The sequence below is a fragment of the Triticum aestivum genome, chromosome 6B (assembly GCF_018294505.1).
Source record: "Triticum aestivum cultivar Chinese Spring chromosome 6B, IWGSC CS RefSeq v2.1, whole genome shotgun sequence".
In the NCBI taxonomy this organism is placed as follows: domain Eukaryota; kingdom Viridiplantae; phylum Streptophyta; class Magnoliopsida; order Poales; family Poaceae; genus Triticum; species Triticum aestivum.
In genome coordinates, this window is record NC_057810.1 from 349852373 (window position 1) to 349877119 (window position 24747).

Consider the following 24747-nt stretch of genomic DNA (forward strand, 5'->3'; position numbering starts at 1 on the left):
GCCCCGCGCGGCCGATCCTCCTTCGGCGGATGAGGCGCCCGCGCTTGCTGCCGGTGGACCACCCACCCCCGGCCACGGACTCGGCGGCCGCCAACTCCCTGCTGCTCTCCCCGAAGACCCCGTCGAGCTGACCCAGGTTGCCCCGTCTGCCAGACTCCCCTCGCCCCCGGGGCCCCCTGGCCTGCCTCCCTGCTGCGGCTCCCACCTTGTGGCGCTCTCTCTGTCGCGTGCTCCGAGCTGGATCTGCGCCCTACGTCCCCGACGGCTGCAATTGCGGATGAGGCAGGGTTGGTGACCACACCAGTGGTTCCCCACCCCTCCCCCCACGCATGGCTGCCTACTCCAGGCGGGGCCGCTCAGCCTCGTCTCTGGTGTCGTCCTCCCGCCGCAGTGCTCAGCTTGACGCGGCACGGCCGGACGATAGCCCGGCTCTGCCCATCTCCGAGCGGGCAGCCCGGAACCTCAAGACAGGTACCCCAGACATCCCTGCTAGTTCTTTTACGTGCTCGTTCTCCTCTCTCGAGGCTGCTCCGCTTGGCCAGCTGGCCAAGGTGGCGGCGGACGCCGCGATAGTTTTTCGAGGGGAGATTGCACCCCCTCTAGTCCAAATTGAGGCCATCAGGCCAGAGAGATCCTTGACGGTAGAGTGGCTGAGGCTCATTCTCGGTTGCTCAGCACTCCCGCCCCTCCCCCCTCCACGGTTGTGGACCCTCCGGCACGTCAGGGCCGTCCCGGTCGCCGCCTGGAGCTGGGAGACTCCAAACTCCGGGGCCGCACCCGTTCAGGGATGACGGCCCTTCACGCTCAGAGCCTGTACCGTGTTTTGGGGTCAAGTAGCCCCCCGATGGCCCCCTAAATGCATACGCTTTTCTGGAACATCCGCGGCTTTGGCCATGATGGCTGACGCCGCCAGCTCATCGAGTACATGCGAGACAAACACATTGACATCATAGCAATCCAAGAAACCATGTTTACTGAGTTTTCCCTGTCCAAGCTCGGGCGGCTGAGCCCCCATCTGTTCGCGTGGCACTGGCTCCCTTCTAGTGGGATTGCCGGCCGCTCGGGTGGCATCCTATTAGGTGTCAAGGATGCCACCTTCGTGGTGGGTGGGTGGGATGGACAGGGGGGGGGGGGGGGGGGTTCTTTGTCAGCATGGAACTCTACGAACGTGCTATTAAGCTCAAGTGGGAAATCGTTATTGTCTATGGACCGGCGGACCATAGTTGGCCCGCCTCCTTCCTCGAGGAACTTAGACGTAAGGTGTCGGCTGCCCCTCTCCCAGTCATTGTCGGCGGCGACTTCAAACTCCTCCGCTACGCTCGGAGGAGAAGAATAACAACCGGGTCAACTACGCGCGGATGCAAATGTTCAATGACTGCATCTCGGACCTTGGTCTTCGCGAGCTTGACAGGGTTGGTGCCAGGTTTACTTGGACCAACCGTCAAGCGAACCCAGCCCGGTCTGTCTTGGACTGGGTCCTAGTCTCGCGGGAGTGGGAGTTCCACTCCCTGCTTGCCTCGCTCCGTGCCATCACTCAGATTGGATCGAACCACGTCCCCCTCCTTCTCTCCTCGGAGAATGATCGTCCTACCCCCCCCCCCCAACCGAGATTCCGGTTTGAAACATTCTGGCTCCACCAGAACGGTTTCGCCGAGGCCGTCCGCGGTAGGTGGTTGGAATCCTGGCTTGCCCCTCACCGTGGCGTGTCGGCGGTAGACGACTGGCACTTTTGTGCCAAGCGGTCTCCGCAGATTATGGAGGGTTGGGGCGCTAACCTTGGCCGAGATCTTCACGAGCAGAAAAAGTCCATCCTCACGGGCCATTCAGGCCCTGGACATTCGCGCGGACTCAGCAGGGCTCGCCCCTGGCGAATGGTTGCTTCGATACAACCTGGAAGATCAACTCTCTGTCATTTACACGAACGAGGAGGCCTATTGGCGCTTACGGGGGACCCAAAAGTGGGTCCTTAAAGGTGATGCCAACATCGCCTATTTTCAGGCCATCGCCAATGGCCGCCGGCGGCGCAACACGATACCTCTGTTGTGGGATGGCGAGACCCTTATTCAGCGCCCGACCGACATTCGGTCCCACGTCGATGGCTTCTATAAAGCCCTCTTCGCGGCCTCCCCTCTGGGAGGCCTAGCCTTAGCTACTAACTTCTGGCAGGATGACCAATGCATTTCGGTCGAGGAGAACGCAGCCCTCACGGCTCCATTCTCTGAGCAGGAGGTGTGGACGGCCATTAAGGGCATAAATCCAACCTCCGCGCCGGGCCCAGATGGTCTCCCAGTGAAGTTCTTTCAAGCATTCTGGAGTGTTATCAAACCTGAGGTGATGGCCCTCTTTGAAGGATTCTATAGGGACACTTGCGACCTTCGCCGCCTCCACTACGTGGTCATTACTCTATCCCCAAGGTTCCTGGCGCTACGGATATTCGCCAATTCCGCCCGATCACAGTGATCAATGTGATCTTTCGCATCTTGGCAAAGGGGTACGCCAATAGGGTGACCTCTTTGGCCAACCGCATCACCCATCCGGATCAATCGGCCTTCATCCAGGGACGGTTCATTCTCGTTGGAGTCCTCGTCTTCCACGAGGTACTCCACGAGGCCCGCGGCCGTCTTCCTGAAGATTGATTTCCATGAGGCATATGACACGGTCAGCTGGGCCTTCCTTCAGGAAGTGTTGCTTAGGAAGGGCTTCGATGACCGCTGGGTCACAAGGGTCAAGCAGATGGTTTCCTCTGGTCAAACCGCTATCAACATCAACGGGGAGATAGGCCCCTATTTCCCCACCCTATGTGGGGTTAGGCAGGGCGACCCTTTCTCCCTTTTCCTATTCAACATGGTCGTTGATGCTCTTGCGACTATCCTCGACAAGGCGAAGGCTGCGGGCCACATACGCAGCATTGTCCCTCACCTTGTCAAAGGCAATGGGGTCTCTCTGCTCCAGCACGCAGACAACACCATTATTACGGTGGAAGGATCAGCGAATGATATCATGAATCTCAAGTTCCTCCTATGCTTCCAGCACCTGTCGGGCCTCAAGATCAACTTCGACAAGAGCCAGGTCATGGTGTTAGGATACTCTCCTGAGGAGAGACAGAGTATTGCCGACCGGCTTAATTACCCATTAGGCTCCTTCCACACTACCTACGTGGGGATCCCCATTAGTGACTCTTGGCTGTCTGGTGCTGATTTGCGGCCCTCGATGCTCAAGCTTCAACACCGCATCGAACCCTGGCAGGATAGATGGCTCTCGAAGGCGGCTCGGACAATCCTCATAGTCCAGCCTCCTGTTATTCATCATGAGCTTCTACAGCCTGCCCGAGACCCTACACCATGAGATTGGTACGATCCAAGCACGTTTCTTCTGGGCGGGCGAGGGAGACAAACAGAAATACCACATGGTCCGCTGGTCCGAGATCTGCAAACCTCGCGACCAAGGCAGCCTTGGTATCATGTCCTCCAAACGCATGAACATCGCCCTCCTGACACAATGGCTGTGGCGGATCACCAGCGGCGAGGGTGGTCTCTGGCTGCAGATTATCCGGAATAAATATCTTCGCGGCCAACCTCTTGCTTTCTGCCAGCAGGTAGGTGGTTCCCAGTTCTGGCAATCTATCATCCAGTCGCTTCCTGTCCTCCGGATTGGGACCTCCATCGCTGTGGGAACGGGATCAAATACGCTATTCTGGTTCGATAGGTGGGCGGGTGAATCCCCCTTCGCGGCCCGCTTCCTAGACTTGTTCACCATCGCCGTGGACCCTCGGGTATCCGTCGAGATGGCCCTTATTGACTTAGGGCGTCTTGCGTTCAGGCGGCCCTTTGGGCCCCTGGAATTGGGTGCTTGGCACGAGCTCTTGGACAATGTTGCTCTACACGAGCCGGACCTCGCGTGGCCTCGGGACCTCATGTCCTGGCGCTTAGAGCCTTCGGGCTCCTTCTCCACCAAATCCCTTTACCGGGCCATCATCCCCACTACCGCCCCGGAGCCACTTATAGCCCTCAGCGGAACCCCATACTACTTGTCCTGTTTCGTTTTTTGTGTGTGTGTGGGTGTGAACCTTATTGTATCCGTTGGCTGTGGTGGTGGTTTGCTTTATTTATAAAGCGGGGCGAAAGCCTTTTTCGGTGAACCAGGTGTACACTTTCAGGTACTGTGTTTTGCAGTGGTATATTTTAGATGTCTCCCGTCTCAAAAAGTTCACCTGGAACAGGTTTATAACTTCCATATCACCTCTTCTCTGGACTGAAAGGGGAGTACTGCAATGTTTCAAAACAATAGATCCAGCGACAGTACTCCAGTTTTTCTACCAGACACTATTAAGTGCTATTGTGTTCTCTAACCTTTAACAATAGGAAATATATTTTTGCCAACACAAACAATGTATAGCTTTTCAAGTAATGGTTCCATTTTACTCCCTTGAACATTCATCAAAGTGCAATTAACCGATTTCTTGTAGGCAGCGGTCCCAGCCGGCATAATAAGAAGAGGCTGGTAAAGTATGAGAGATTAACTCATAGTTACCAGATTCGCCGGGAGAGGGCTCGAACTCCGATCTAGATCGAACAATTCAGATCGGAGTTCGAATTCGCTCGGTTTGATCTGGATTCGCTGCCCGATTTGTCGAACTCTAATCGAACCAGAAAATGGATTTGGTGGCTAGAGGTGGTGGCTGGCGACGGCGACTGGATGGCAGAATAAACGCGGTGGGTAGCGCGACAGATGGTCGCGAAAACCAGGCAGCAGGCTGGTTGCTGTCGCGCAACAGCAGCCCCTCCTTGCTGCAGATGCATGTATGGAGGATGAGCAGGAGAAAGAACGACCGAGGATATGCTAAAGCCCATGAGGCTGTGGCTCTGGATTGTTAGGTTAGAAGGAGGCTATCGGAGGCAGCTGAAGCAGCAGGTCATGGCCTCGTAGGCCTGTTTGGGCTGGACCAACCAACAATTTTATCTACTTCCCATTTATTATCGATAGAAGGGGAGCCTTGGCGCAGTGGTAAAGCTGCTGCCTTGTGACCACGAGGTCACGGGTTCAAGTCCTGGAAACAGCCTCTTACAGAAATGTAGGGAAAGGCTGCGTACAATAGACCCAAAGCGGTCGGCCCCTTCCCCGGACCCTGCGCAAGCAGGAGCTACATGCACCGGGTTGATCTTGCCCTTTGCCCATTTATTATCGATCTAGGATCTTCGATGGCTATTTGCATGCAAACCTTACAGTAAGCTATCCAGAACTGGAGATAGCAAGTTCATGGACCGGATCTCCAATTCGTGAATCAGAGATGTATACCCCATATCGAACCTACTCGAATTGTGAACCGAACGAATCGCAGATCAGGTAACTATGGATTAACTTTGACAAAAATGGTTGTTTCTCAGCGATAGATACATCGACTCTGATATCCAAGAATATATAAAAGGAATGCACAATCTACACCTTGCTGGCCAATAGCAATAACAAAATATGTTTTATGCACGTGATTGACATAAAATTTACACATCGAACTAAGAATGCTGCATGCTAACTCTTTGTTTCGCAATATAGGTAGATTTTAAAAGGAACTGTTGCTTTACAATGTGTATCTGAAAATCAACAATATTGTTACAACATTTCCCTAGTTATCGTTTGTCAGTGTTGTTAAGCTTGGACAGAACAGACGGAGTAGATTAAAGATGCACAGTTCTAGTTTTGCCTTTGTTTCTTAATGCAAGATTAAGACTGAAGCAAAATACCTTTCCCCCATTCCCAAGGAGCTCTAACATTAGAAGCTCTTCTGGATCTCTGTTCTTTCTGTCCAACTGCAAGAATGGCATAAATATTAACTACATCAGTGCACCAGAATACAGCTGAATTAACACGATGTGAATCTGCGGTCGTGGCCATTAGCGGCGCACAAATAAAGTCAAAAATAGCAGCTACACATAGACGTGAATAGTCAGCATTTTTTTACTCCCTTCTTATCTTCTTGGTCTTCTCATCTACGAACTGATGTCTCTATAGAGACCCAACTATCCTTCTCCCATCCAAGCACATAATGATCTGAGCACTAACCACACCCATAACACAAAAATCTTCAACATGCCTAATCTAGACTCTTGGCTTTTCCTTTTTAATATATACCTCTTTCTGAGAATGGACACTTGCGGGCTTGTGGCACCACTCTGGTTTCTGGCGTCACTCCTTTATATACAGCTCTATCTAGCCCCTCGTACACCCCCCACCCCCTCCTTTTCCTCCACGGTACAGCCTCAGCCTCAGCTGTTGTGCTGCCCTCTGAGTAAATATATCCCTTTCACAACAAAATTTTACTTGTTGGAGCCTCCACCACAGTTGTTTCCACTAAAAAACGACACCCATTTCACATTAAGGTGGCAAAAGGATGAGAAGTTTACCCTTCCATAGAGTGAAAGCTTTGTTTCAATTACAGAGCCATTCACAAGGAGATCCACTGACCCCAAACTGCTAAGCCTTGGAGTGCTTGTTTCTGGAGCAGAACTGAAAGGATCTCCTAATATGTTCAGCTCAGGAGGTGCCTACAACAAGCAAAGAGGAGGAATAACATAAGATAAACCAAGTACAAACCTCATGTTATGTCAAAATTTATTAAGTAATGAAAGGCCTACGGAAGCTCGATATGTTGCTTGGACAAGCACTTTCATCCAATTGGCCTTCTCTATTTCATTATGAAATTCAACTATCAGTGTGCTGGTTGATTCTAGTGCCTGCAAATGGAATAATGCTCAGATGAAAAGAGAACAGGGACTGGAAAAATACATTAAGGCAACAGTCTTAACAAATAATGGAATATCTATACCAATATAAAAAGACCCAAAGTGGCAGATCCAACAAATCTCAGCCATCAAACAGTGTCAATTCAATGACCTATATTGCTCCAATGGCGAACGCTCAACATGTTCAGCATGCAATTAATAACATACCAAATATAGACTATCCAAGTAATTAACACGTAAATTGATATCCTACCTAATATTAACGTGCAATTGATTTTCTGTCCAATATCAATGTGCAGTTAATTTTCTAACTGATCTCAAGGTGCATTGCACGTACGCATTTACTAGTAGGGTAGTAAAAGCACTTAGAGCATTGATATCCCCTCAAACCCTCCCTAAACGTCCGGGCGAACAGCCCAATCACCGACCAGTCACAAAATGGCCACCCAACCGGACACCCAATACCCAGCCCAAACGTCCTGGCGCACCCGAAAACCCGTCGCCACTTCTCTAGCTTCCTCCGATTTTGTGAGAACGCATCCATGTCGCCGCCCCGGCTCACCGCCCGAGAGCCAAGGGTCAGTTCTTTTGGGCGGCTTAAAAAATAAGTTGTTCTCCCCAGCTTAAAAAATAAGCCACCTCCTAAATTTGTGGAGACTTCTAAGTTAGTTATTTGTAACTAGTTTAGAAGCTCCAATAAATAAAAGAGGCAGCTTATGAAAAAAGCTGGCGAGGATGCGGCTTATTTTTTAAGCTGCCAAAAGAACTGGCCGAAATCCGGCTATTTAAGCCGGACTGCGAGGGAAACCCTAGCCGCCCCCATTTCGCTCCTCCCTTTCGTCTGTACCAACACCACTCCCCCTGTCTGCTTCCCCTTCCACTCTGACCTCGCCGTCACCATGGTCCAGAAGAAAATAACCTACTCCAAGATGCTCACGCCCGAGCACCAGCAGAGATCGCCGCCGAGATGCACTCAAATTGCGCTGGAGCAGGAGGATGTACCAGAGGATGAGGAAATGATGGAGGAGGCGAAGGAGGAGGACGCGTCGGGCATGGAGGAGGCAGAGTACGCGTCGGGCATGGAGGACTGGAGGTTGAGCCCGGTGGCTTTGCCATGGAGGAGGCATCCACCAGCGCTATCCATGAGCACATGGTCAGATCTGCCCAGTCCTGTTGTAGATGCTCTTAGTAAGAGATACTCCCTCCGTCCCAAAATAAGTGTCTTGAGCTTAGTACAAATTTGTACTATAGCTAGTACAAAGTTGAGACACTTATTTTGAGACGGAGGGAGTATTAAACATGTTATGAAACCTCTGTCTTCATCACTTAAAACGTAAATGCTTAAGTTATAGATACAAGTTGCTTCATCTGTCAAATACTCTCTCCAATCCAAATTAATTTTAGTTCTAAATTTGTCCTAAGTCAAACTTATCTATGATTGACCAAGTCTTGTGGCCCTTGGGATCTCGTTTTACTTCCTCCCTGTGTTCCAATCACTTGTCTTGTGGCCCGTGGTTTTCAGCAAGAGCATGGTCGTGACTACGATGACACAATTGCTCCTATGGCCCACATTGCCGTCGGTCTCCACTGGTCTGTCTCTCAGCTTGATATCAATAATGCCTTTCTTAATGGTAAGTCGAGTGAGGAGGTCTACATGCAGCGACCTGGTTATTCTGTTCCTAAAGGCATGGTATGTCATCTTCTTCGCTCTTTATATAGCCTCAAGCAAGCTCCTCATGCATGGTTTGAGGGCTTCGCCTCTATGGTCAATGTTGCTGGTTCTCCGGCAAGTGATCATGATCATGCGCTCTTTGTCCACCTTCCATCCCGTGGTTGGACTCTTCTTCTCTATGTCGATGACATGATCATCACCGGAATATATACCGAGTATATTTCCTCACATGATGCACATGTATATATACTGGCCTATGGCACCATGGGAATACAAGTTGCATATCTCCTAACCGAGGTCAGATCCTTTAGACTTCATTTTACGTATATCTGTGGGTGCATAAAAACCATGTCTGACCAACCACCCAACCTACACAATTGCCACCTGAAAGTATGTCATTTTGTCTTTGATTGCTACTCTTCGTATCATGTATGGGCGTGTTAGCGCGCGCGGCGGGGGGGGGGGGGGGGGGGGGGGGCCTTTTTCGCCAATATGGGCGTATTATGATTCGTCAAGACAAGGGTTTGACCAACAATTACTCTGCTACTATGTAGTGTATGTGGTACAAAATTATAATGATAAGTACCTTCGAATACGAATCCAATAACTTAGTATATCATACAAAGTGTATATTAACAAAGTGTTGGTCAAACATTTGACTTAGCAAATCATAATGCACCTTATATTATGAAATGGATGGATTACTATTTAGTTGTTAGGCAATCCTCTAATAGAAGATAAGGAAGTATGGTATGCTCCATGCATGCCAGGCTCACAATGGCACAAAACTAACAGCCAAGGACCCCATATTCAGTAAACCCTATTACAACTTTAACTTCTAACATAGAAGAACTGTTGTTTACTACTGCTTCTGAGATACTGATGTGTTTTTTGGCTAGCCACACCACCAGGTGAGCAACAACGATGATTTAAAAACATCGTTTGCTGACCACAGAAAATGAGGGGGGAAATGGACTAATGGAGCCACGCAAGACCATCTTCTATAATGCTATAAAATGTCAAAAGTGTTGGAACTAGACATTAAATAAAAAATGCAGCATCCGAAATTCAGAACTTCGGCAACAATGAATCCTGTATTGAATATTCAGTCAATTATGGTTGCAGGTAAATTAACTTTTTGTCTGCTTTTCACAACCAAATCGCTCTTCAAGTTTCAACATTTAATAAATCTGTGAATGTGTTACAGAGCCTTGAACGTTTGCTCTTTTTCTGTTGCAACTACAAGCTGTTTCTTAGTTAAGAAAATACAAGCTGTTTCAGAATTCCCATGATAGTCTAATAACAATCATATGTAGTAACAGAAAAGTCCGCAAAGTTAAAGAACGGCGAGAAGGCTAAATAGATTACCTTCTGTATATCTGCACCTCTAGAACACACAGCAATACTGTAAAGAGACCCACCAACACTAGCTGATGGCACGTCAAATACTTGCCGGCTTGCCATGCTGCAATATCAAATATTAAAACCCATGTAAATAACAAAAGGTGAAAATGTTTCTGAAAAAATAATAAGGGTGCTATTTTGAGCAACAATGCCATTATAGGACCAAAATTTACATTTATAATATTATCTTCTAACTTTACCAAAACAAAATTGGAGAAAAATACTAAAATCGAGGAAATACAATCCTGCCTGCCTCTACAATTCCTTCCGAACTTCTCTTAGAATCTCATTCCACTTAAGAAGTACTCCCTCCGTTCCTAAATATAAGTCCTTCTAGCCATTTCAAATGGACTACAACATACGGATGTATGTAGACATATTTTAGAGTGTAAATTCACTCATTTTGCTCCGTATGTAGTCCCTTGTTGAAATCTCTAAAAAGACTTATATTTGGGAACAGAGGGAGTACAACAACAATACAATATTTGCTACTCATTTATCGGAAAGGCCAACACCAACAAATACACATCCATTCTACTATGCTAAAAATATACGGAATACCATGCTTTTGTTTGTCAGTGTGTGGATAAACTAGGAAAAGATATTACGCACCTACAACACCTTTGGTAATTTTGGGATAATTCTGACTCCAAGATATACAGATACATCCCAGATAATACAACATGACAGGTATGCCACTCAGCTAGTGAATAGCCAAGGCCCTTTTCATCACCAAAAAATAAACAAAAACCATGTTAATTAAGTGAATAAATCCATTGTAGTAGAACACTGAACTAAAACAGAAAGGGGTAACTTCATACCCTCCAAACCAAAGTTCTAGCATCACCAGCTAGATCAGCAGGATGCCAAGGCGCCAGATTACCATTTTCATAGCTGCTCGATTCTTCATTATTGTTCCCCTTCAACTGGTAAACTACACCAAGCAGCTCGACAATTTTGCAGTACCTTTTTGGTGAGAAGTGGATATCCAGATTGGGTACTTGAAAAGAAACACGGGTCGATGGATAACTCGGATGTGGAACTTTGATCTTCATGCATACAGAATTCATCAGGCAATGCATTTATATTAGCTTCATAGAAAATTAGTGAATGACTCAAGACTGCATTAATATTGGAACAGACATGTACACCTAAATATCAAGAAAGTCTCTACACGTGTCACAAGAAAACGAATGAATGAGGTAGAAATTGGTAATGGGACAAAGGACACACTCCTTAGCTGCATCACGCCCAAATCCAGGGAAGATGCGGTAGGACTTGTAAGGTCTTGTGGGGACGGATCTTCTCTTTTATAATAGTTTATTTCTTGCCAAGGAAATACAGATGTTCCTAGTCCCACATATAAAGCTGCCCCTAGCAAACTCAATCTAAACTAACATAATTTTAACAAAGCACCTAATTTATTTATTGCGAACAAATCAACTAACTTCTGAAAAGCGAGCTAAGATAACTTTGCTTATCTAAGCCATAGCCCGATGTTGGTGTGCAAGGTTTCCTGTACCCCCATTTGAGTGCATGATACCTTGCTCAATGAATACCCACAGAAAAAAAAATTACACAGAATTTCAATGCTAAAATCCATCCCTGCAATAACAAGCCGAAAAAGGAAGTCGTTGTATTACGACAAATTGAACAAAAAATTTGCAGGTGTGCATGCCACTATATGTACCCAGTTTTAAGAGAAATAGTTTATACCATCATAAAGGATGACAGATGGGGCACATCCGCACAGGTCCACATGTTAGGTTGTCAGTGCACATGGGATGGCTCACTAAGACATTATAGTGTCTGTTGTCTAGCAGTGCTTCTCGGCAAATATCTTTTTAAGTACCCAAAGAATTCATTGCCGCCATCTTCAATTTGAAAAGCAAGTAATAGGTTTAGTCCGGCAATTACTCGTATTACTTATGTAACCACCACTTAACGAGGGCAAATGGGTGTTTACAAAGTTATGTCATCTCTAATGTACCATCTAAACGAACTTCATAAACTCAGTTGTCAGTTTCAATAAACTCATCTACAAATTCCAAGACAATCTGATGAAAGAACAGCAGTGCGTTAACAAAAGATAGCTCCATGAAAATAGACTAAAAGAAATCATGTCATTCGCCACCTACATTGGTTCCCACATTTCAAGTCAACAGATCATTAATTGGGACAGCGTAAGATTGAAAAAACTGGAATTATTGGGTCTACCAAATTGTTAACTACTCAAAACAAAAGGACTGCCATCTATGTTACCTGGTCAATTATCACTGACATTCCGCAGCGATCAAGAAGAGAACAGAACCGATTAGCATCAGCAGTAGGACCTGGGAGCACACTGTGAGACAGATTTTCCGGTGCGGAATATATGCCTTCAGCTACATCACAAACAAGAAAAGCAGCCATATCCCTGCCGGCAATATAAAAGCGTGAATACAAACTCTGTCTTTCTTCATCCCGTGTTCCATCCTACAATTCAACATAACAGTTCATAAAAACCAGCAGAAGAGTGTGCTATATTCAAGTACTGAAGCTCAAACTTACTCTTGTATGCAATGTAAAATGGCCAAGATCCAGGACAAATTGCTCACTGCCGATTAAGGGAATCCTAACTTTCGGTGCATCCAAATCGATCTCAAGTCCAAACCTAGAAATATCACAGGAAATGATGAGCAAAAGATAAAAAAGAATAACAACTTTAGGTGCCCCCTCCTTTCCCTCGCAAGCCACACAGGTCGTCGCCCTCACATCGCCCCATGCACCCAGACCAACCCACATACTCCGCTCAGTGGCTCTCGCATGGCCCATGCACTCTGATGGATTATGGTAATTACTATGATTGATCCATCCTTCGACACGCTTGACCAATCTGAGAGTTGGGAGCTGTTCATCTATTGGGGAGACCACAAACTGCAGGGTCAATTTCCCCCTTCTGCTCTCTTCTCCTCACCGAATTGACGCGAGAACTGAGTTCTATATTAAAATTCCGTCCTTGTGCAAGTATTTGCCACCTCCATGGACAGCCGAGCTCCGCCAGCTCGCGCACGTCCTCGGTGCCGATGTCCATGGCATCGTTTTTAAGGCATCCCACCTTGGACGCTTAGGCGGCAAAGCGCTCTGGCAGCGCCTTGCAATTATGCCCGCTTTAGGCGCTTAGGTGCCGCCTAGGCGTCAAGGCGCTTGGGCATCGCTTAGGCGTCAGGGCGGTGGATGCTCGCTTTCGGTCGCCTTACCGCCTTAAAAACATTGGCCTCGCCACCGAGCTACGCCACCTCCTCGCCCTGCCTCATCAATGGATTAGAGGGTGGACAATGAGCCCTGCCTCACTGTACTGTCGAAAGATGCCCCTACCACACTCAATTTTTCACCTCCAACCACACTCGGGAACATGCGAGAACTCCAGGGATTTCTCGGAAGACGACGGGAAAAGATATGTTGCATGCATGCAGTTACTCATACGCGAGGATAGAGAGATGAGCGAAAAGATTTGGGGTAGTTTGGGGAGAAAGGGTGGTAAACCGCACCATGCGCCTTATCCAACGGAAGTAACACAAAAAAAATGCACCTTAAGCATAGGAACGGAGGGAGTATTATAATGTAATTACGACTGAGCACGGCAATAAGGGAACACATGTACCTGCTCTGCTCTTCCAGTACTATCTGAAGCTGCTCCTGAGCCCTACGTGTAACCTGCTCTAATTTAATCTGCAGTTCAAAAGGTTGAAGCAATCGTTACAACTTCACCTACCACTATATCCAAATAGTAAGGAGAAAACATCTAACAAGACATTACTACTACATAACTGGGACAAAAGGACATATGAACTTACTTGCAGAGCGGTGACTGTCTCCATTGCCACTGTTGGGCTGACAGCATTGCTCCGTTTGATGAACTCCAGAAACCGTTCATAACTCCCCTTCAAAACCTACCAAACAATTGAAATTCGATCGGGTTACAAATCAAAGGCAAATCAACAGCCACAAAGAAAACAGGGCTTTCAAACAACTACCAGCAACAAAGTCCAGAAATAACTATTTTTTCTCCAAAACACAAGAGAGCTCCATATCATTGCATTAAGAATAACTGTAGAAGAACAACCTTTACACACTAACACAGACAGCACCAAATTACATATGCGCCAGCAACAACAACGACAACCAAAGCTACTAAACTAAGACAGTTGACAGTAGGGATGTAAACAGCGTCCCGTTTAAGCCTGTTTAAGTCCAATTATCGGTCTAACAGTTCAAAAAAGATATATTTTTTCCGGGGAAAATGAACAATCGAGCTAACCAAACGTCCTGCGGTGCCTTTTATTGCGCCATTTACATCCCTAGTTGACAGCAACCTCAGCCTGCACCAACTTCTGAGCTCTCCCTGGAGAAGACAGCTGATCAAGGCATGTTCAATGAACTCCTCCTTGTCGATCGCATAGTAGACAAGAGCTCGGGTGAGATAAACCCCTACGAGCAAGTCTGTCCACAGTCCAAGCGCCTATTAGTCCTAAGCCACCTATTATGTCCTGAAATACCTACGTACAATCATTTCGGTGCTGCCATTCTACCGCATGTTACCACTTGAGATCCCTCTTTGACTCATCAGGGCATCGGCAAATGCGGCAAAGCATATTTCTTGTAACGCACAACAACAATCTATGGCGGGCACTGTCAGGAACCAAGTCGGTCTACTGAACTAAACGCAAGAATTGCAGAGTTTAAGAGTAAATCGAAACAAACTTGCTAGAGTTTCGAGATGAGTAGTGCTGTAGCACGCCACGGCGGCTAGGGTTACAACCCAATTAACAAAACATGAGCCCAAATGAAAGAGGAAAGGGGCTTTATAGCCATTACAGCAAAGGAGCATGTGAAAAGCAAAACAGAAAAGGAAGAGTGGTTGCCGGACGTTGAACAGCGAGGCAGCAACTTCCGAGAGGCGTCCGATGCGAGATCAAGGGCTGAGAGCAAATCACACTTGGGAACCGGTAAATTGACAGGAAAGCCGTTGGATTCTAGATGAACGACCAGCACTGGATCTGAAACGCAGAAACAGGTGTACTGTCAACTTCTTCAGGTAAATTCAGCTTATGGCCTGACAGGCACTGCCTGGTCACTTGGGCCAAAAGGGGGTCTTGGCATCCTAGGGTTGCATTTGTTTGACCTTAGCTTATGTTTTTGCCATATGCACCCCCTATCAGCAGACCACCCCTGTTGTTGGAAGTATAATTACAGGGAAACTGACACTGGATATATATAAATCCCAAACCACAAATCTCTCCTCTCCCCAGCCTCACTCCTCAGTCTTCATTCTCCATCCATCGGACAACACAAGGAGACGGAAACTAGGGTTTCCACACACAGCTAGTAAATAACACATAATTCCGTGAGCATTCAAATAAAATTTCAGCTCTTTTCAACAAGGCACAAGGAAGGCGAAAGGGACATCTGTAAGATGGCCAAGATCCGAGAGAGGAAGACGAGGGATATTGGCCAAGTCAAATGCATCAAGGACGGAGAAGACCAACTCCTGGTGAAGGACGAGGAGATTAAGCATAGATGGCGGGAGTACTTCGACAAGCTGTTCAATGGGGAGAATGAGAGTTCTACCATTGAACTGGACGACTCCTTTGATGAGATCAACATGCGTTTTGTGCGGCGAATCCAGGAGTCTGAGGTCAAGGAGGCTTTAAAAAGGATGAAAGGACGCAAGGCGATGGGCCCTGATTGTATCCCCATTGAGGTGTGGAAAGGCCTCGGGGACATAGCGATAGTATGGCTAACCAAGCTTTTCAACCTCATTTTTCGGGCAAACAAGATGCCAGAAGAATGGAGACGAAGCATATTAGTACCAATCTTCAAGAACAAGGGGGATGTGCAGAGTTGTACTAATTACCGTGGAATAAACTGATGAGCCATACAATGAAGCTATGGGAGAGAGTCATTGAGCACCGCTTAAGAAGAATGACAAGCGTGACCAAAAATCAGTTTGGTTTCATGCCTGGGAGGTCGACCATGGAAGCCATCTTCTTAGGACGACAACTTATGGAAAGATACAGGAGCAAAAGAAGGACTTGCATATGGTGTTCATTGACTTGGAGAAGGCCTATGATAAGATACTGCGGAATATCATGTGGTGGACTTTGGAGAAACACAAAGTCCCAGCAAAGTACATTACCCTCATCAAGGACATGTACGATAATGTTGTGACAAGTGTTCAAACAAGTGATGTTGACACTGATGACTTCCCGATTAAGATAGGACTGCATCAAGGGTCAGCTTTGAGCCCTTATCTTTTTGCCTTGGTGATGGATTAGGTCACAAGGGATATACAAAGAGATATCCCATGGTGTATGCTCTTTCCGGATGATGTGGTGCTAGTTGACGATAATTGGACAGGGGTAAATAGGAGGTTCAAGTTATGTGAACCATTGAATCAAAGCCGGATGGATGAAGTGGTGCCAAGCTTCTGGCATTCTCTATGACAAGAGAGTGCCACAAAAGCTAAAAGGCAAGTTCTACCGGACTGCGGTTCGACCCGCAATGTTGTATGGCGCTGAGTGTTGGCCGACTAAAAGGCGATATGTTCAACAGTTAGGTGTGGTGGAGATGCGTAGTTGCGATGGATGTGTGGCCACACGAGGAAGGATCGAGTCCGGAATGATGATATACGAGATAGAGTTGGGGTAGCACCAATTGAAGAGAAGCTTGTCCAACATCGTCTGAGATGGTTTGGGCATATTCATCGCAGGCCTCCAGAAGCTCCAGTGCATAGCGGACGGCTAAAGCGTGCGGAGAATGTCAAGAGAGGTCGGGGTAGACCGAATTTGACATGGGAGGACCGGAGGAGTCCATTAAGAGAGACCTGATTGGAGTATCACCACAGAACAAGCTATGGACAGGGGTGCGTGGAAGCTTTGCTATCCATGTGCCAGAGCCATGAGTTGGTCGCGAGATCTTATGGGTTTCACCTCTAGCCTACCCCAACTTGTTTGGGACTAAAGGCTTTGTTGTTGTTGCTGTTGTTGTTGTTGTTGTTGTTATTGTTGTTGTTGTTGTTGTTGTTGCAGAAAAATGCCATTCTATTGGGTTGAAGCTGGCTACAACCGCTGAGTTTCAGTTTTCGAGTCAAGACAGTCCAAGGGTTCGTGCCTACCAAGAACTTTTGTACCTTATATTGGGCTAGCTAAATGTATACAATGTGGATGCTCTCCCCTGAAAGGAAGCACATGGTAATAGGTGCACCTGCACAAAGTTGAGATCTAGAGCCTACTCAAAACCTTACCATGACTTCACAAGGATGAATGATAAAGAGGTGGGTCTACTTTCAGAAATATTCAAAAACATAAGTTCATATATGTACCGTAACATAGCATGGAGATATCTTTGCCACAAACTGCCAATCCAAATCCATGCCAATAGGTGCGCGCACAAAACTGACATCTAGAGCATTAGTCTTCCCCTCACAGACAACGCTCTGCAAAAAGTAACCAACAAGGTGTCACTGCAGGGCATATATCATAGATGTTCGAACAAAGAGGTTCATCCAACATAATAAGGACTATGTGATGTCATGCAAAGTAAAAGCATATGTTATTAATGAAAGCCAATGACGCACAAGCTGATGAGTAAATGAGTAAAATTAAGAACCACAAAAGCCTGTGATGTGACAAGAATTTGCAATTGTCTGACAGATAGCAGCCCAGCACCTCACATGAGATAGAGCATTGTGTCAAATTGTAGTTTGCACATAAACAGGCTGTTACATGGGGAACCACATATGGTCTGCAGGCCCCCACCTGGCAGCACCACTCCCTGATCCGGCCCAAAATGGCTAGGATTCCTTTATTACTAAACTACCTCATTAGGTTCGGATTCATATTAGGTGCAACCGTGCAGAGTCCGTATTAGAATCAGTTTGAGAGTCCATACTGTATCTCCTTTGAGTCGGCTTGTCAGCCAAGATACCCCTCCTTACAAGGCCTAGGGTAGTTAGAGTTTGATATGCACTGACCTCAGCAAGAGAACCTTCAGGGGATGACAGGCCACAATATCTTAAAGTTACATCACATCGAGTACTCTTCGGATACAAACTGGTGACCACTTGAAGCTGCTCAAATCTACCACACATAACCTCTATGTGACCAATATTGATGATCCTCGCAGCAGCTTGGCCAATAGACACGTCCACCAAGAAGCGGATTGTGTTTGGTGAGACCTTTTCAACAGGAAATGATAGTTCATCATCCGGTTGGTAACTTAGCAATTTATTTATAGCCTGCCACTCTTCTTTAGTTAGCTGCTCCTCATCCAACTGTGGTTCTAATCCGCCACCTTCTTCAGAAGGCAACCCAGCCGAGTTCCTAGAACAAGAAAAAAGGCATACTTGAGATGTGAGGACAATATTGATTATTATTTTTTGCATTCAATAGTACAGATCTGAATTAACTCATGCTAACAATAGGGATATTGATCCTCTATATCATCCAGCTGTTTTGATTTCATCTTTCAACAAAAGTAGGTTGCAACTAGGCCTTGATACCAAGCACAAACTAAAGGAAGGAATGCCAGCCAATAACACAAGCTCCAACGAGTTTAAAACTAGTTTATATATATGGATATTCTTCTGTTCACAGAGTTGAAAGAGCAAGATTGTCAGATGAACACTGTTGAGGAACAAGATATGCTTGGGTGTATGATTAACTTTATTCCTACCAACACAATTAAACAAGACGCAATGCTTTTGCGTTTTCTCGGAAAAATGTGAATGCGATGAAAGGATATAAAAAATAGCAGCAACGGCACAGCGTCTCCTCTGCCTTGTTGTAAACAGCCCTTAGGGGTAAGTAATACTCCCTCCGTTTCTAAATATAAGCCTTTTTAGAGATTTCAATACGGACTACTTACGGATGTATATAGACATACTCCCTCCGTCCGGAAATACTTGTCGGAAAAATGCATAAAAATGGATGTATCTAGAACTAAAATACGTCTAGATACATCCATTCCTCCGACAAGTATTTCCGGACGGAGGGAGTATTTTAGAGTGTAGATTCACTCATTTTGCTCTGTACGTAGTCCATATTGAAATCTCTAAAAAGGCTTGTATTTAGGAACGGAGGGAGTATTATTTAATAGTAAAGGACTCAAGGACACGCCCAAACCCTAGACCAATAGGAGAAGACCATTATTTTCACCCTTAAGATAAGAAAAACAAACACTTTTTATATTAAAAGAAAGGGGAGTGACGGTAGGAGAGATGATGCAGAAGACCTGCAAACCATTACAGAAGAAAAAATACGAGATGCCATAAAAAAGATGTGTTTGTTATACTTGGTAGTGACTACTAGCTAGCGTGGTTTTTAAGGTGTTCATAAAGCCATGCTTAAGTGGTAAGGCACACCCCTGGCACTTTTTCTGCCTCAAGCGCTTAAGCGCACTGGGGGTTGACCACTTTAGACGGCTTACCACCTTAAAAACCTTGCTACCTAGCATCTCAAAATCAGAAGCAACGAATAATTAATTAATGGATTTGATTAACTAGTGTCAATTTGTTTTACGGACCATCCAAAAGGCCACCATCTTCTCTTTGAGGAGCCCTTCTTATGCAATGTTTCCTTAGATTTCACGGTTTCAACTTTAGCATGACCCAGCAACCTGAAAATACAAATAATATTATAACCAAGTGAACATCAATTCAAACTAAGGACAAACTAACATAGAACCTCTGTAGATACTGCACTAGCACACCTCCAAAGTATAATAACTTTTGAGTCTAGAATTTTCTCAATCTGCCGAATTTCGTAAATATCAACACTAGGTGCTTGCTGCAGTAGGGTTGCATAAAGTTGAACATAACGACGACGAAGCTGGCACAGATATCTAGTTCTCTCCCATGAGAACCAATAGCTGGGAACAGAAGAGAAATAAACTTCAGAATGACAATTCAACTTTATAAAAAGCTTAAACAAAAATTGCATTCAAAACATATTAACATCCGAATTATTGTGCATTTATCAGAGGAAATAGATGTATTGCCTTGATGTCCATGACCAAAACATATGCATTTATCACAGAATACGCGTATTGCATAAAGGAAGTGATCTATGTATTGTGTTGAGTCATCTGTGTATATCTCATTTGATACAGTCCACACAGCTAAGTACTTCATTGTGCAGAATAGAGGAATTGATCTTCTGTAATAATAAAATGCAAATCCATCTCAATTTGTGAAAAATCCAATCCATATCTCAGAGTTTAGTGGCATAAGAGATATAGGCTCTGTTTTTTCACTTCTTCCTTTGCACATACAAAATCTCACGGTATCAGGGAAAATGTATGTAGAACTTATAAGAGTAACATATACCATAATTTCTTTTGTCGCAGACCAGCCAGCACAGCATAACGCCACCAAGCACGACAATCCTCTTTAACAGGCACAATAGGCCGTAAGTGAGAAACATCAACACGTGTCCTGAATCTTGAAAATGTTTCCAACAGTTTAATGCAATCATAATACTGGGCCTGGTACAGTAATAGATTACAAGTGATAAGTAACTTGCCAACACCATAGTTGAAACATATCAACGAAGCATAAATGAAGGGTTACCTCAGTAACTGTTAGAGAAACATCACTTAGGACAAGTGATGCTTTCTCTAGAGGATTGTTCAGGTCCCCTCTTTCCTGCTGTCCAAGTCGATTATATTTAAGGGTTCCATTTATAGGGGAAACCAAATATCTCCGATTCATCGCCCAAATAGAATTGCCAGGACGATCATCGATGCCATCTTGAAATACCTGTGAAGGATCATTAGGGAAAAGAAGAAACAAATAGGAACCGAGGAAAGGTTGTGCTCTAATATAAAAAAGGAACAACCTCGCTCCATTCACCAGGATTAAGATCCTCCCATTTCTTGGGGAGCTTCCAAGGATTGCTGTCAGAATCGTGGTAGATGGCTAACATATGCAGTTCGACCGACTAAAAGATGGACCAAACAGAGTGAAAATTAATGTCACAAGAATATAATTTTCTGAACTACTAAGACAATAATAAAATAGAAGCAACCAACCAAATAGGTAATAACTTTGTAGGATGTCACATTATCTTATATAAATCAACTGATTAAATCATTCCTAAATAGTTGCAACCTACTACCTATATTTCCTAGCATGCAGCTATGCCACACAGCAAGTCTTGCATGTCAGTGATAAGTTACATCTTTTGCATTAATCTATCCATGCAACCATGCCACATCAGCAAGTCATGCATGTTAGTCACAAGTTATTTTTTTGTGTTATCATGGACGGTGTATGTGTTGGACGCTTGGAGCATACCTTCAGTCCAGAAGTATCTCTTGTTAAACACCATTTCGTTACATACTTCATATGTTTTACTGTTTTATTTAAATATAAATTGAGAACACTCCTACGTTTGCTTTTTGCAGTAGTTTTAATTGTTTTTATCACACCAATTTATACATTTCTATTAACACGTTTCTGCAGGAACACGCAGGGTATCATCTAGTTGTGTGAAAAAGTATGTCAAAATAAGCGCACAGAAATGACAGCCACCTGTTAGCTGTAGAAGTACCACAGTGATGACACACTCGAAACAACAAAAAATTGTGCACGAGCACCATAACAATGATAATGAATTAAAGCTTGTGACAGACAAACCAGATCTAGTCTCAACATTCACCATACTGTAGACCTTGCAACACAGTGTATAACGAGATTCCAAGAGTTAAGGAAGATAAACTCTCCGATGTAAATTTGTTCTAACCTTTCGCAGCTTATCTAATGCTACACCTGCATCAAACGTCTCATTACCATCCTCATCAACTGTAACAGCTGCAAGTTTCGATAAAGTGAAACCAGAAGCAAATGGATGCCCAGCATTGCTGAAGGAAGAAACACATAAACTATTAATAAAAAAAAAGAATACATCCAGAACAACAAAAACTAAAACAATTGTCACTGATTTAGCAAACCTGACAGAATCTTCATATCTGATGTGTACGTTGCTGATGGTGACTTTAAGATTTCCAATTATTGTAGATATTAAATTGTATAGCCATGAATTTCCACCTGGTATCTGCAGCGTGCAAGGACAACTATCAAAAACCAAGCAACAAAGATATATGGAATTTGTACAAAACAATAGGACAGATAAATGTCAGTAATCGCACTTCATGTTCAAGAGAAAAATGTAACAAACAAATCGGCAACTGTCGGCGTTCTGGGAACGGGGTCCCCAGACTTGCCTGCCTGCGGCCTGCGGCGTGGCTCAAGCAGAGGCCCAGTACGGCCCGTCTTCATCAACCCAAGTTCAAGACCCTCGCGAGGGGCCAAGCCTCGCGGGGCGGACGACGCAAGGCTTCCTCAGGGGCGGGCTCGCGAGGAGGCGGAGAGATCAAGACAAGGAGTACCTTGCGAGGTGCTCATGACGCAAGCCATGACGATCGAGACCAGGCGGGCGCCAGCCCGCGCAGTGTTCTCATTTCCTCTTTGGTGCAAAAGGGGCAAGCGCAGGCGCGGAGTACCGAGGCATCAAGCAAGGGTTACCATATCAGTGCAACAAGACCAAGACCAGCAAGACAGCACGACGAAGGTCACCGTGGAGCCCAAGACGGCGTCATCGCCGGTGCCTTTGGCAGTCGAAGACCAACTTTAGTCAGGATAGCTTGTACTAGCTGCCCCCCTTCAAAATGGCCGTTGTTGGCTCCCTTCCCGCTCAATATTTAGGAAGAGGACCAGGGCCCCTATAAATAGAGATAGCCACCACCGTAGAAGGGAGGGAGATCTCACCTAGAGCCAACAGAGTCGATCGCATCCATCCCAAGTAGAGCACCACACCAGCTCAAGAACACCTCTTGCGAGGTTGTTCTTCCTCTATACTATTCATCATCAGCCCCAGAGGCAATCCACCACACCACACACTGGATTAGGGTATTACACCACAACGGTGGCCCGAACCAGTATAAACCTTGTGTCCCTTGTGTTGTTCATCGTGTAGCTTAGATTCGCGACGAGGCTTTGGGGCGTGGATCAGTAGGGAGAAGATCTTCGTGCGCACCCCAGAGTTCGAACCTTAAGGGTTTTGCCAGAACCCGATATCCGACAGCAACACTTCTATTCTCTAAAATGGCGTCCTTTCATGATCTAAATGTTATTAGGTGGTCGTGCAGTCACCCGCGAGCAAGTCATTGACAGACTTAGCACATAGTCCATTGAGATAAGATGCTCCGACCGATGCAACACCTCCAGAACTATTATATAAAGTTGTCATGCCGATCATACACTCTGATGCAACTTCCAACTTTGAGAAGGAAAAAAAAACATCCATCCTCGACATCTAAAACTGGGGTGACAATATGCTTCAAGATGTTACACTAATATGATTTATTGCAAATTGATGTAACCGTTCGCTATTAGAGAATATCTCTTGTGTAACATAAAAGTAACAGACATGTTAACAGCACAAGAGATCTTACAGGTCCTCCTTTTGAGCTCCTACTTGTCGCTTCAAGAGTTGTTGTCTCTGCAGCCTGCAGATAAATCCATTAGAATTTGAATTGCTCGCATGAAGCTTATTATGCTATAATCTTTAGGAATGCAAGAAACCAGCAAAAAAATTGTCCAAAAAATGCGTGAATGCAAGAAACCAGCAGAGAAAATGAAAAAAAAAACATCGATAAGTTCACACAATGTATGTTGCTTCAAAACCAATTTTTTCTATCCGGAACAGTTCCCATTATCTCATCACTGGGTAACTAGTACCATAGTTGGCTCATGGTTCGCGGACCTCGATTCACCATAACCTGGGATTAGTTTCAATAGGCCACAACTTAAAGGATTATGGTGTGCTTTTAAGGGGATTGGCGGGGGGACCAAGTTTCCCTAGCTACTTGGGTGCATCCATGCTCAAAAAAAGGTGATCCGACAAACATATAGCACAACTCCCAAAAACAAAACACAACTAAAAGCAAGTATTGCAACATCCACAACCACAAAGATACACTATTCGTGCAATTTGTTTCCTCCATCCATGTTGATTACATGAGATTGCATTTACCATGTTCTTGTTTGTCTAAAACTATGATCTCCAAATATTGACCCTATAATTCTGGTCTCAACAATATGTACTTCACAGCTAATTCTGGTTCTCCTTTCTACAACTTCGGACGGGTGCTCGTTATGGCATTTTTTTCCTCGGGAGCATTATGGTCTTATTGAATGGAATAAAATCGAAAGTAACATACACATGGAACTGAAGATGGCAAAGACATACCCTACAACTTAATAAAGACATAAATTAGAAATTAGGAGCGTATCACCATGACCAAATCCTACAGATAGGCAACCTAAATCAGATGAGAGGCCTGGTAGCACACATTATTACTTAGGCATAAAATTCAAATCTTAACTAAGAGAAACTGGAGCATGTCTTGAACTGCCTTGTTAACTTTATATGAGTACAGGTGTATAATTGACAGATCATTGTCTTGAGTGTCGGGAGAAGAGAACTAGCAAGTTGAAAAATGAAACAAACCTCAATCTGCTGAAGCTTGGCTTCAAAAAGCTTTTCTCTGTCTTCTTCCTAATGAAAGAAAGAGAACCACCACAAATATATACTCAGATAAAGGAACAATGAGAAAATGACATGCATAAAAAGGTTGCAGCCAATATAATTTAAAATACCTTCAGAGTTTGCCCATCAGGAGCAGGATGAGCAAGAATGAATAGACGATCAATAAGAACAATAACTGGTTCTTTACCCAAGCTTTTCCATGGAACCTATCAGAAATCACATTTTGCATGAACAACTGAGACATATGAGATAAAGCAAAGGCAGGCCCGGAAGAAGATGCTCCATAGTTGGGCGACAAGAGCTATGATTGAAGATCAGACGATACACACAACACATGCAACAC

The 24747-nt window shown here is 45.2% G+C and overlaps 1 protein-coding gene across 3 annotated transcripts in view; it reads right to left on the reverse strand.

Moving 5' to 3' along the window:
- The window catches only part of LOC123137134 (uncharacterized), a 62697-nt gene that overhangs the window by 32280 nt on the left and 5670 nt on the right, over positions 1 to 24747 (reverse strand). For 2 of the 3 annotated variants that reach the window (XM_044556740.1, XM_044556742.1), the window contains exons 4-24: positions 24515 to 24610; positions 24366 to 24413; positions 23308 to 23361; positions 21597 to 21908; positions 20691 to 20792; positions 20423 to 20611; positions 20180 to 20337; positions 19564 to 19722; positions 19378 to 19470; positions 17828 to 18176; positions 17177 to 17290; positions 13650 to 13745; positions 13457 to 13524; positions 12364 to 12466; positions 12076 to 12288; positions 10635 to 10862; positions 10426 to 10535; positions 9778 to 9874; positions 6630 to 6728; positions 6399 to 6539; positions 5739 to 5804 (exon numbers count right to left, since the gene is read on the reverse strand). In XM_044556740.1, coding sequence (XP_044412675.1) covers positions 5739 to 5804; positions 6399 to 6539; positions 6630 to 6728; positions 9778 to 9874; positions 10426 to 10535; positions 10635 to 10862; positions 12076 to 12288; positions 12364 to 12466; positions 13457 to 13524; positions 13650 to 13745; positions 17177 to 17290; positions 17828 to 18176; positions 19378 to 19470; positions 19564 to 19722; positions 20180 to 20337; positions 20423 to 20611; positions 20691 to 20792; positions 21597 to 21908; positions 23308 to 23361; positions 24366 to 24413; positions 24515 to 24610 — 2895 coding nt within the window. The remainder of the gene's footprint in view (positions 1 to 5738; positions 5805 to 6398; positions 6540 to 6629; positions 6729 to 9777; positions 9875 to 10425; positions 10536 to 10634; positions 10863 to 12075; positions 12289 to 12363; positions 12467 to 13456; positions 13525 to 13649; positions 13746 to 17176; positions 17291 to 17827; positions 18177 to 19377; positions 19471 to 19563; positions 19723 to 20179; positions 20338 to 20422; positions 20612 to 20690; positions 20793 to 21596; positions 21909 to 23307; positions 23362 to 24365; positions 24414 to 24514; positions 24611 to 24747) is intronic. The other variant, XM_044556741.1, reaches the window with a different exon arrangement.